This window comes from Littorina saxatilis, linkage group LG4 (genome assembly GCF_037325665.1).
Source record: "Littorina saxatilis isolate snail1 linkage group LG4, US_GU_Lsax_2.0, whole genome shotgun sequence".
In the NCBI taxonomy this organism is placed as follows: domain Eukaryota; kingdom Metazoa; phylum Mollusca; class Gastropoda; order Littorinimorpha; family Littorinidae; genus Littorina; species Littorina saxatilis.
This window is the reverse complement of record NC_090248.1, coordinates 28,387,734-28,400,365: the sequence shown is the minus strand read 5'-3', so window position 1 is coordinate 28,400,365 and position 12,632 is coordinate 28,387,734. Positions and strand designations below refer to the sequence as shown.

The 12,632-nt window shown below is 52.1% G+C and overlaps 1 protein-coding gene across 1 annotated transcript in view; it reads left to right on the top strand.

Annotated features, from left to right (window-relative positions):
* The window catches only part of LOC138964399 (FERM domain-containing protein 4A-like), a 48,617-nt gene extending 36,200 nt beyond the window's left edge, over positions 1-12,417 (top strand). Inside the window, exons 16-21 of the mRNA XM_070336341.1 lie at positions 90-212; positions 7,705-7,851; positions 8,265-8,340; positions 8,723-8,778; positions 9,181-9,359; positions 9,825-12,417. Coding sequence (XP_070192442.1) covers positions 90-212; positions 7,705-7,851; positions 8,265-8,340; positions 8,723-8,778; positions 9,181-9,359; positions 9,825-11,481 — 2,238 coding nt within the window. The 3' untranslated portion in view covers positions 11,482-12,417. The remainder of the gene's footprint in view (positions 1-89; positions 213-7,704; positions 7,852-8,264; positions 8,341-8,722; positions 8,779-9,180; positions 9,360-9,824) is intronic.
* The last annotated feature ends 215 nt before the right edge of the window (positions 12,418-12,632 follow it).

The following is a 12,632-nucleotide window of genomic DNA, read 5'->3' as shown; positions in this document are numbered from 1 at the left end:
AGAGGGTGGGTGGGGGGGGGGTGTTCAAGGACCATGCTAGCTGTGACAAAGAATAACTGCTTGATAGCCATGAATTGTAAATCTTTCAGGAGCTGACGGGACATATGCCAAAAGAAATGCCGCTTGAGCCCGGGGAGAGGGTACCCACTTTTAGACGACGAGTGGGGACGTCGTTTGCCATCTCTCCCAAAACTGTGGGCACAAAGGATGGGGTGTGTACATGCATTTTCCTTCTTCTATTTTCTTTCTTTCTTTCTTTCTTTCTTTCTTTTCGTACAACGCAAATTTTGTTAAAGCCAATGGATGAATAATAACACTGTGACCCTATCCTGACACTTGATAATTATGCATTGTCATTCTGAATGAAGATTTGAACTTTTTATAACCAGACTTTTTACACGCATACGGACAAGAATTAACGCCTCTACCCCTTCCTCCTCCGCCACCAGTCTTGAAGAGTCAATATAACACTTACCTCGACAGTACTATTCTTGCACATTATCTATTATAGGCCGAAAAAATTGGACAAAACGCTGCGTGGGTACAATTATCTCCCATAACCATGCGCCACCGTGGATCCCAAGCACTGTCTGAGTGCTTCCCCCTTACAGGATGTAGGTGGCGCGTCCTCTTTCTTTTTTCGCGCGTGACAGTAGGCTGTGTTTCTGCTGCGCTCCCGGATTATTTTGGATTCTAGAGTCTTCTTTTCTGTGTGGATTACCACCTGTTGGATTTTTGTGTGTTATTCCACTTCTGGCTTGAGGCTACGTTGTTTTTCTTCCAACTTGTGCCTCCGTTGTTGTGTGGCGGACTCGGCGTGCCTACCGTCCTACTTCGTGGTGACCGGTCGTCTGCTTCTCGTTTCGCCTCATTCACTTGAGTATTGACCTAATTTTCTTTGAATTTTGTTAATTCTCGATTTTTTAAGGGTACGTACAGGGCGAGGTAGGATGTCTCGTCTTGTTTTGGGCTCTGGTTCTACGGAACCAGAGTCTGCCGGGGGCAACCCTTCTCCGGGCGCACAGCGTCATGTTTTGCGCACGGACAGGGGGACCTTTCGGCGCTCCGACTCTCCCTCCCCAAACGCTTTGCGTTTGCGGCGAGGGAGGGCGGAGAAAGCCTGTTTGAGCAAGCTCAATGCGAGCTTGCTCAAACAGGCTGGGCTTGAACCTGGGACTTCGGGCGGGGCTGCGCCGTCGAGGGTTCGGGGAAGGTCGAGGGGAAAGAAAAAGCGTCTTTCTCCTTCTCCTTCCGTGGAACACGCTTCCCCCCCTTCGACGCCGTTGTCCGGCCCTCAGTCTCAGGCTTCAGCTCCTCCCGGTTTCAAGCCTGGGGGGAAGGTTTCCTTCTCCTCCCTGGCTCGAATCCGGGGGCGGGTCGATTCCCTACCCTCTTTGGGGGTTGGTGAATCTGATCTAGGGGCTACGGGAGAGACTCAGGTTTCGACTTCTTTCTTTTCCGGTGCCTCTCCTGTGCCCTCCTCGGTTTCCACCGCTGTGGAAGCCAGGAGGGACACGGGTCCTCCTCTGAACTCCCTCGCTGGGTCGTCTACTGCTGTTTCGACAGTAGTCTCGGACTCATGGGGGGGGAGATCGGAGGAGATGACGGGGTCTATGAATTCCCTCCCCGCTGGGGTTGGGATGCGAATTGACCCCGTTCAGGGCGGTCCTGTGGGGGCAGGGGTTTCAGGCATCGTGCCTACGACCACTGCTACTACGGTTCCCTCTGACGTCCGTGTGACTGGTGGCTGTCCCTCTATGAAACGCTCCGGCCGACTAGTTACTGGACGTGGAGGTGTTCGACAGAACGTGGTACTTCTGTCGAATGGTCAGGGCGACGGGAACATTGTTTCTGTTGCTCAAACCGACACCTCCGACCGGACCGTCTTGACCCCACGCCATTCCTTAGCGTCTGGTGTTCGGGTGACGGATGGTCCGGACCAAGGGTCCGGAACGGTCCAGGCTTACGGGTCGGGATCGAACCGGACCCACGGGTCCCGACTGGACTTGACCTCCGGGTTTGGTCCGGACGGGACCCATGGTACGGGACCGTACCGGACCTTAGGGTCCGGTGCGGGACAGTACCTCTGGCCCTTGCCGGACCCCCGGACCTACGGGTCCGGATGGTACGGTACGGGACCAGTGGTCCGGTCGGGACCGGACCACCCGACCACCTCTGTTGGTCCGGGTGGTCTGGCACCGAACCGGAACACACCGGACCACCGGACCTACGGGTCCGGATGGTACGGTACGGGACCAGTGGTCCGGTCGGGACCGGACCACCCGACCACCTCTGTTGGTCCGGGTGGTCTGGCACCGAACCGGAACACACCGGACCACCGGACCTACGGGTCCGGATGGTACGGTGTTTCCACGTCCGGACCGAACCACCCGAACACTTTTGTGGGTACGGATGGTTCTGTGCCGAACGGGACCTCCGGATGGTACGGGACCGGACCGGACCACCGGACCGGACCGGACCACCGGAACACCGGACCACTCGACCGGACCGGACCGGACCACCGGAACACCGGACCACCCGACCGGACCGGATCGGCACCCCCGACCGGACCGGACCATTTCTTTTCTGATCAGACCCGATGGGTCCCTGTTCAGTCTATAAATGGCGGGGGTTCGTTGGCTGGACTGACCCAACAGTCGCAGGGTTTTTGTTGTTCTCTCCCTTCGGCTGCTGGAGACGTTTCGTCTTTGGGGCAGGGGTCTTCGCGGCCTCTTGCTTCAGTGGGCGTTTCGTCACAGTCTACTTCATCACTTTCGGCTCCTCCCCCTCAAGCTTCCTACACTCCTGCTGTTGAGGAGTTGTCGGGAAGTGAAGAGGAGAGTGAGTCAGAGGACGATGGGGAGGAGGATCAGGGTCGCCCTGAGGTTAACACTGATCCTCTACCCTTGCCGGTTTCTGATGGAACTTCCGAAGCTATGCTTCGTACTTTCCAACAGTACATGACAGACATCACGCGGCGTCTTGACGCCACGGATGCCTCTCTTAAGCGTCTGTCGTCTAGTGTTCCCAACCCTTCGGTTGACACACAGGACGTGGAGTCTGAGGACGAGAGGCAGGAGGCTCTCCCTCGCACAGCTAGAAGGACGTTTGAACAGTTTCAGGACGTCCTTCCCTCCGACGCCCTCTCGTCCTTGGAGTCCGCTTCGGCCCGGGCGCGGGAGGCACACGCCGCGTCTGCCGGCGGCTCGTTTTATGAACGATCCGGCCGCCAGCAATTCGCGTTCCACCCTAGTCTTAGTGCCACGGTGGAAGCGGCAGCACATCGCCTGAGGAGTACAGATTCACGTGCGAACGCGACCTATGTTCCTCGGGAGGACGCGGATTCAGTGCCGTGCTTTCCTTCGGGAGGCGCACCTCCACTGTTTCCTCGTGTCCAATCTGTTTCGTCCCTCCCTTTTCCCTTTGACTCTCGAACTCTCCCTTTCCAGACTTCGAGTGTTCAGGGTGGGGCTGACGGTGATGTGTTCGTTGGGGAGGTGCCTTCGGTCAAGAAGGTGGAACTGAGCTCTGCTTCGTTCCACAATCTTGAGGCCACCGTTTCTTCCATTGTCGAGGCCCAATCACAGGCCTTGACATGGATGAGCACGCTGTCCACACTGTTGGACCCTCCCGATCGGGCAGAGTCCGATTCCACTCGGGTCCTTGACACGGTTCGAGTGGATCGGGCTTTGCATGCCGTGCGATCGTGCGTGACGACTGCGGCAGAATTGGCCATTGGAACACGGGTCCACTTGTTGGCCCTGTTCCGTGATCATTTTCTGGCTACTTCTTTAGTGCCTCCGGATATGAGGAAGAGTCTGAGGAACACGTTTCCTCAGCCTTCTTCCCTTTTTCATCCGGGCACTGTCCGTTCTGTGGTGGAGTCCACACGCCAGAGGAACACTGATTCTCTGATGGTTGGCCTCGCTGCTTCGGCGACGTCGGCGGGGAGTAAGAGAAGTGCTACAGTCACCTCCAGCTCCCAGCCTCAGAAGAAGAAGAAGAAGAAGCCAGTTTCACTGCCTCCTTCTTCCTCCTCTCAGGCGCCTGTCGCGTTCCCCCCTGCGGCCCCGGCTTCTCGTGCTCCCAAGCGTAAGAAGAAGGGTGCTCAGACAGGTAAGGGTAAGCAGCACCACCAGGGGGGTGGTCGCAAGCCTGCGCCTGCCCGCCAGCAGAATTTTCAGTGAGTCCCGGCCCTACGTTGACGCCCCCTCAAGTTGCCCCTCTTTCGTCCGTCGGTTCCCTTTTTCGGGCCCGCGACATGTGGGGCAGACTGGTCTCCAACCAGTTTATCTTGAGGGTGGTGGGGTCGGGGTTTTCTCTACCGCTGTCGTCACAACCTCCATTGTCCGCTCTACCTTTGACGTTCCCCCCTCCTCGAGACCCTGCCAGATGGCAGGCTCTTCAAGACGAGGTGAACTCGTTGGTCGAGAAGAAGGCTGTCTACCCCCTTTCTCAGCCTTCTCCGGGGTTCTACTCCCGCCTGTTCACCGTCCCCAAAAAGGACGGCAGGTTCAGGCCGGTGTTGGACCTCTCCACCTTGAACTTGTACCTTCGCAGGTGCAAGTTCAAGATGGAAACCCCTTCGTCGGTCCGGTTGGCCATCCGGCCAAACGATTGGGCCACGTCTGTGGACCTCCAGGATGCTTACTTCCACATCCTGGTGGCCCCGGGGTACCGACATCTGCTCCGGTTTGTTTGGGAGGGCACAGTGTTCGAGTTTCGGGCCCTCCCATTCGGCCTGTCCTTGGCCCCGCTGATTTTTACAAAGGTGGTCAAGGAGCTGGCGGCGTTGGTCAGAGCTCAGGGTGTGCGTCTGCGTCAATATTTGGACGATTGGCTCACCCTGGCCCAGTCTCGCGATCAATGCCTCCAACACACCCGGCAGGTCCTGGAACGGACCCATGCTTTGGGGTTCCAGATACAGTGGCACAAGTCAGACCTCGTGCCAGCCCAGCAGTTTTGCTACTTGGGGATGGCGTTCGACACAGTGCTTTACACTGTGTCTCCCTCCCCGGACAGAATCCTCTCCCTGAGGCGAAAGATCCTCTCCATTCAGGCTTGCCGCGCTGTTCCTCACAGGCGGCTGGCGGAACTGTTGGGTTCCATGGAGTCTGTCGCTCTGCTGCTGCCCCTTGCAAGGCTACACAAACGTCCCCTGCAACGGGCAGTAGCAGATCGGACTTCCAGGCCTCTCGATTACACCGAGTTGGTCCAGATCGGGCCTTGGTTTCACGAGGCTGTAGTCCAATGGCTGGACCCGATCTGGCTCAACTCTGCGGTGCCTATCCAACCGAGACGGCCGTCTCTCTTCCTGTACACCGACGCTTCTACGCGGGGTTGGGGGGCCCACCTGGACCTGCACGAGGCCCAGGGGGTCTGGACCCAGGAGGAGTCCCTCCTACACATCAACTTTCTAGAGTTGGAGGCGGTTCGTCGGGCTCTGCTGGAGTTTCGCCTCCTGATTCGGGATCAGGATGTGTTGGTCCACGGGGACAACACCACATGCCTAGCTTACCTTCGCCACCAGGGGGGCACCAATTCTCGGTCCCTCTCCCTGTTAGCGGAGGAGATTCTGCTCTGGTGCCAGACCAATCAGGTCCGGATGTCAGTCCAATTCGTTCCGGGGAAACTGAACGCCCTGGCCGACATTCTCAGTCGGGGCGATCAGGTTCTCCCCACAGAATGGACCATCGCTCACAACGTTCTACGGCGTCTGTGGGCAAGGTGGGACCGTCCTCTGATCGATCTGTTCGCAACTCGATTCAGCGCTCGGCTTCCCAGGTACGTCAGCCCCTTTCGAGACACGAATGCGTTCCACGTGGACGCATTCACTCTCTCGTGGAGGCTCCTCGATGCTTACGCCTATCCCCCGACATCTCTGATTCCGAGGGTACTGGCAAAGTATCTGCAGGAACGGCCAAGACTGATTTTGGTCGCGCCTTACTGGCCAACAGCTCCGTGGTTTCCAGATCTTCGCGGTCTCACCCACGTAGACCCTCTACCTCTGAATCTGGACGGGGGAAGTCTGCTCCAGCCTCGATCAGGCCTCCCTCATCCACGTCCAGAGAGTCTGTGCTTGACCGCATGGCTCTTGTGCGCTCCAAACTGCTTGCACTAGGATTGCACAAGAGTTCAGTAGAGTTTTCCTTGAACGCTAAGAGGCGATCAACTAATCAGCTCTATGACTTACGCTGGAGAGCTTGGGCCTCCTTCGCCTTGTCCAAGGGGATAAAGCCGCTTTATCCCTCAACACAGGACTTGGCCAACTTCCTGGTGGAAGTGTATCAAAAGAAGAGTCTTTCTTCTAAGACTCTTCTTGGATACAAATCTGCCATCACTTCCACGATTGCGGCTGCTACTGGTCGCAGACCTGAACACTTGATCAGTTCCTCCCTCATTGCTAATGTCCTTTCGGGTATTAGCAATGCAGCGGTGTCTAAACCTCGGGTTTCATTTCCCAAGTGGGATGTCTTCCTGGTTCTCAAACTCCTGCGTAGCAAGGAGTTTGAACCCCTGGCAGGCATTAGTATCAAGTTCCTGACTTTTAAGACTGTGTTCCTCATCGCTTTAGCCACTTGCCGTAGACTCAGTGGTATTCAAGCTTTGAGTGGCCTGGAATTTGACATTGAGTTCACCACACATCAGGTGACGTTGGCTTTCCTACCAGACTTTCGAGCCAAGAATCAGAATGCCTCGGAGTTGTCCAAACCAGTAGTCATTCAAGCCTTGGCTCCCACTCTTGAACATGATGACCCTGATCGCTTCCTCTGCCCAGTACGTGCCCTTAGAGTGTACCTGGATAGAACACGTAGCTTTCGGTCTTCTAAGCGGTCACTGTTTGTCTCGCTTAATCCGAAGTACCAATCGGATATTTCTAGACAAACTTTAGCTCGTTGGCTGACCTTGCTTATCAAACAGGCTTATGTTCATGCTCAAGTGGATGTGGTCCCTGACATCAGGGCACACGAGATTCGGGCTATCGGCTCCTCGTTGGCGCACGTGCGGGGTGCCTCGCTCCAAAGCATAATGGCGGTCGCGTTCTGGAAGACTCCAGCCACGTTTATTAACCACTATATGCGAGACTTTTCCAGTCTCAGGCTTGACCAGTCGTATGGCATTGCCAAAGCAGTGGTTGCCAGCATGGTCACGTCAGTCTAAGGTATTTTTCTTGGGTATATTTTCTTTTACAGTAGTACTGTTCGAAAATTGCCTGGGTATCTTAATCCTTGGATTTAAGTGATTTTGATTAAGGAGTTTAATACTCTACATATCACCCTCACACCACTCTGGTATTCTGTGCAAGAATAGTACTGTCGAGGTAAGTGTTATATTGACTGTAAGGCTTCTTTTTAAGCCTACTGTCTATATGATACTTACCGAGACAGTACTATTAGAGTTTCCCTCCCGCCTCCCCTCTTGATATGTTATGGGCTTTTTGAGGGTCTGCAGCTCATAAAGAAAGAGGACGCGCCACCTACATCCTGTAAGGGGGAAGCACTCAGACAGTGCTTGGGATCCACGGTGGCGCATGGTTATGGGAGATAATTGTACCCACGCAGCGTTTTGTCCAATTTTTTCGGCCTATAATAGATAATGTGCAAGAATAGTACTGTCTCGGTAAGTATCATATAGACAGTAGGCTTAAAAAGAAGCCTTACATTTATGGTTTATTTGACCCTCATTTGATTTTGCTCTTTTCAGGTAGAAGATCAGCTTGGCACCTTAGAGCTGGAGTACGAACTGCAGAGCAAGATCACGTCGGCGGCCCACAGACTGGCCCAGGACAAGAGCACCAGCAAGTATGTGCGCAAGCAGCGACGTCACTCCTACAGCAGGGCGGCTGCCAAGGTAAAACTCATTTTCACTTTTCATTTCATGTACTTTATTATCCGTATTGCTGGAAAATTCGGGTCGCCTCTTCCCAGTGGAAAGCTAGCAGCTTCAAGAGTCGTTCCAGCCAGGTGTATGCGTTTTTGGTTGTAATCAGCCACCTGCACAAATGGCCAGATACCACTGGTGACACGGGGATGGAACATGGATACCGTCTCTGAGTCTGCACATAAAGTTGACCCATCCCGGCCTGGATTCGAACCTGTGACCCTGGGATCACAAGTCCATAGCTCTACCAACTGACACCTGCAAATCATTTAGCTTTCATTTAGATTACTGGAGCAGTTGGCTTGAAAGTTTAAGTGAAGAGATAAACAAAAGTGTTGAAACATCAACCCACTCTGAAATGTGTGTGTGTTGTTGACTTTCAGCTGAAAGACACGGAGAAGAAGCTGATGGAGATGAAGAAGCTGAGCGGAAAAGGTGGTCCTGAGGACAAGCGTAAAGGTCAGCTGCATTTTATCATTCTGGCATGACGTTTAAAAGCTCCATTCCTGAGATCCTCAGATTGCACTAGATTGCATGATTTTGTACAATTTTTGTTTTAAACTTGATTTTGCATTTTGGAAAAAAATAGTAGAGGGGGGGGGGACTTTTGTCCTTTTGCATGACTTCTATTGGAGATATGTTGTGCCATCCTGATGCTGCAGTTTTAAATACAGAATTGCCATGCTGCCAGATTAATATCCCATGTAGCTTTTGGAGTTTGCTCTCTTTTTAAGGCAGAAAAGTGTTTTTCTTTCATGCAGACTGTGACATATAATGAGTGAGAGTGTATGTATAAATTTAAGGATTTTTGGTTCACCACGAGCTTCCGTTTTTGTTTCAGACGGTACAACAGAGCCATCAGGGGACGCAACTCCAGCCCGGTGGGACAGTAGAGCTGTGAGTTTTTTTTTCTCTTTTATTTTTCAGGCTATTCATGTGTTTACATTTGTGTAAAATATTTGACAATGTGCATGTCTTTTTGTGTTGTGAAATGTGTGTGAGAATTTCGTGATTGTGAATAGACTGTCTTTCTTCTTTTTCTGGGTTTGATTATTTGCTTGAAAAAAAAGAAAACAGTCCAAGTCTGGGAATAGAATGGGTTATTGCACAAAGGATTTATGAGAAACAGTCAACAACATTACCCAGGTATTTGAAAATCAGTTCTATCTGCATGACGTTTCATCAGTACATGTGACAGTGTATTCAGTCTACTACATAATTTGATGAAGGACTAGTCACAAATTAATTGAGATGACAGAAAATCTAATTGATGCGTACATGATGATTTTCTTTGTTCAGGGTATGCCGACAGACAGGTCAGCCACCTTGCCACCCCACCCCCCATCTCACCACCACCGCCAGCATCACCCACATCATCAGCATCATCACCAGCATCATCAACAACACCAGCAGCAGCAGGCTCCACCCGTGGCCTCTCCAACACACCAGGCACCTTCTCTCAGCCCTAGTCACAGCAGGTGAGATTCAGGGTACAGGGAAATTTCTTATCTCCAGTATTGAGGTGGTGATTGTTGGTTTTGGTGAATGGAACTAAAAGGGAGTTTTTTGAGTGGTAAAGATTTTGAAGCCATTGCAAGTGATTTTCCCAATGGATGTATAAATGTTTGTTCCAGAAATTATTGTCAGGAAAAAAGAAATGTTTTCACCAATTTCATCATCTTTTTGTTTTTCTTCTCAGCTGATAGCTGTCCAGCACCTCAGCCTAAATGCCCAGCAGAATAACCAATGCTACGATGTTGTCATCATTTTGGTTACCCCAACAGCCTTCAATCATTCTACACCTTAATCTTCATGTCCAGTAGAATGTACAAGGTCACTGACATTGTAATTTGTTTTATGGTTTTGTTGTTTAAGGTTGCCAAGCACATCATTGTGAGGCATTAAATCAATTAACATTTTTATTTCGATCTTGTTCCCCACAGCCCTCAGCTGTCCACCAGCTCCGGCTACATGCCCAGCAGCGTGTACGACACGCGCACCCAGTACCGCTCCCAGGCCTACCCCACGCTGTCGTCATCCTCCTCGCGCAACACCATGTCCCCCACATCCTCCCTCAGCCCCGCCAGCACACGCAGCCTGGCCGAAGACCTCAGCACCAGCAGCCTGGCATCTTCCTCCAACAACCTGTACAACGTCACGCTGCAGCAGACCTCGCGCTACGAGAGTACCGACATGCTCAAGTCTCCGTCCTCGGCAACGGATCTGTCGTCTGCGGGGTCAGCGGCTGTTCCTGAGGAGAAGCTGCAGCTGCCGTCCAAGCACGGGAGCCTGGATCGGACGTACAAGCGCGGGGACTGCTCGTACGGAAGCCTGGACCGCAAGCAGCGTCGGCAGAGAGAGAGGCAGCAAGGCTACAGCGTGGAGCCGCGGGACAGAGAAGGAGGGAGGGGAGACAGGAGAGGGGGCACACCCCCTCTTCACCTGGACATCAAGTCAACCTACATGCCAGGCGGCTTCCCGGAAGAAGACTATCGCAAGGTGGAGCTGCCCGTGTACCATGAGAAATCTCGCTCGACCTCGTCCATGTCTAGTCCTCCTGATACGGCACGGTCAGGCGTGGCCAGGGGCTACGACAGCTACAGCCCTCGTCTGACGGAAACAGCACAGCAGCAGCAAGCGAGGCTGGCGTGGGAGGAAAGTTCCGGGCCGAGGGTGCTGCAACAGCTGCCCGTGCAACACTACCACTACCAGCAGCAGGCCCCCCCACGCAGCCCCCAGCAGGCCTACCCTGTTCCTGTGCCTGTTCTGCACATGGAATCTCACTCGCAGGGAAGCGGCTCCCCCCAGCCCCAGAGCCCCACCCCTCCCCCTCCCGCCACCAGCACCCTGGTGACGGTGACGCGCCTCAAGCCTCACATGGAGGTCACCAAGCCCTACGAGACGTCCGACTTCTTCAAGTACAGCGAGCGTCTGCGCAAACAGCGCATCATCGACAGCTACCAGCGCCAGCTGATGGGGGCGGCTGTCAGCAATCGCTCAGGGGCCTCCACCCCCTCTCAGTCCTCGGACAGCGACTCGATCCACTCCCTACACTCCTCCCACTCCGGCTCCTCCTCCCTCTCCCACCCCATGAGACTGGCTGCGGCCTCCGCAGCGTATTACGCCGCCACTGGCAGCCCAGCTAAAGCAGGTAGCGATCCAGGTAGCAGTCGCGGGCCGGCGAGTTTTCCATCTTCGGTGTTGTATCACAGACAAGACTCGGACCAAAGTGCATACAGCGCTCGCGGTGAACCCGGCGAGCAATACGGTGGTGGTGGTGGTGGTGGTAGGGAGCAGGGATCTTATAGCAGTGGTAGAGAGCAGGGATCGTACAGTAGCGGAAGCGGTGGTGGTGGTGGTGGGGGTACACGTGATGTGTTGACGTCAACCACAGAGTTTCAGACTGTGCGGAGCCACATCCCGACAGTGCAGTTAGCGTCGTCGCAGTTAGCGTCATCGCAGTCAGCACAGTCGTCGTACCGAGCGCAGTACATGCAGGCTGTGGCCAGTGCTACACACTCTCACTACCAGCCCCCTGCGCCTATGACGTGTCGACCCGTCACCAACCATAACGCTTTCAAACCCAATCAGGGCAAATAGCGCTGAATTTCTTTGTAGGTGGGCGTGCTGTGTTGAGTTTCTATCTGTGAATTTCAGACTATTGAAGGCATTTTGCTGATGACATTGCCAATGGGAAAATAGCTTTCAGGTTTATTTTTTGTGTTTTGATTTTAGAATGAGATCTCTGTTAAATAGGTAGGACTTGAATGAAATGGCACGTCGGTTTGGTTATTAGATTGTTTTACAGTTTTAGTCATCTTTTTTTCATTTTAGTTTTATGATTGTGTTTTATAAAGTGTGTGTCCTAAAGATTTTGTAAGTTAGGAGGCTTCGAGAAAAGCGTATTGGGGTTTGTTTTTTACTGTGTATTTTAGAATTAGACCTATTGTACAGATATGACTCTTTAACAGTGAATTGGCAACTCGGTTTGGTTGTTACTTTCCTGTTTTAGTCACATGAAATTGTTAAATTATGAAGGCTCTATAAGTTGGAAGTTAGTACATGTGTCTCTCTATTTTAAAGACCATGAAAAACCTGAGAGTGAGAAGATGGTGTTTTAAAGAATGAGTCTTTATGAAGTGAAAATCTAGAAAGAAAAAAAGGTTATAAAAGTGAGGAAGTTTCAAGTCTGCAGGCGGTCTTTAAGTGAAGGTGTCACTATGAAAACTTGTACAGTAATGAGTTGTATAGAGAAAAGCACATAATATTGTGCATTTAGCTTGTAACCCGGAAAGTGTTGAACAAACAAAAATGGCAGTAGCTTTTAGATCTTTTGCAATAAAACTGTGTTTTAAAGTCCAGTAGTAAATATAATTTGATACAATTTGTACGTGACAGTTTGTTGTTAACATTATTCTTCTTCTTCTTCTTGTCGATCACTGTTAACATTATTGAATGCAATCGCATGCTTGGGCATTTTCAACACTCAATATTTGCTGACAATACATGAACTATGTACACGCTTTTGCAAGTGAACTTTGAGTGGTGTGCTTAACTGTAGAAGGCTGGTTGATTTTAATGTTTGTTGTGTGTACTAGGGTTGTTTTTTTTATGAGTTTTTAAGGACACCACTGGTGGATTCAGTCACAGTTGGTATTCATCCGACTTGCAAGAAGTCATAGATGGTTGAATTTGATCTGATATTCTGGTTTCTGTATTGTGATTTTGTTTGTTTTTCTTGTTTGTTTCTT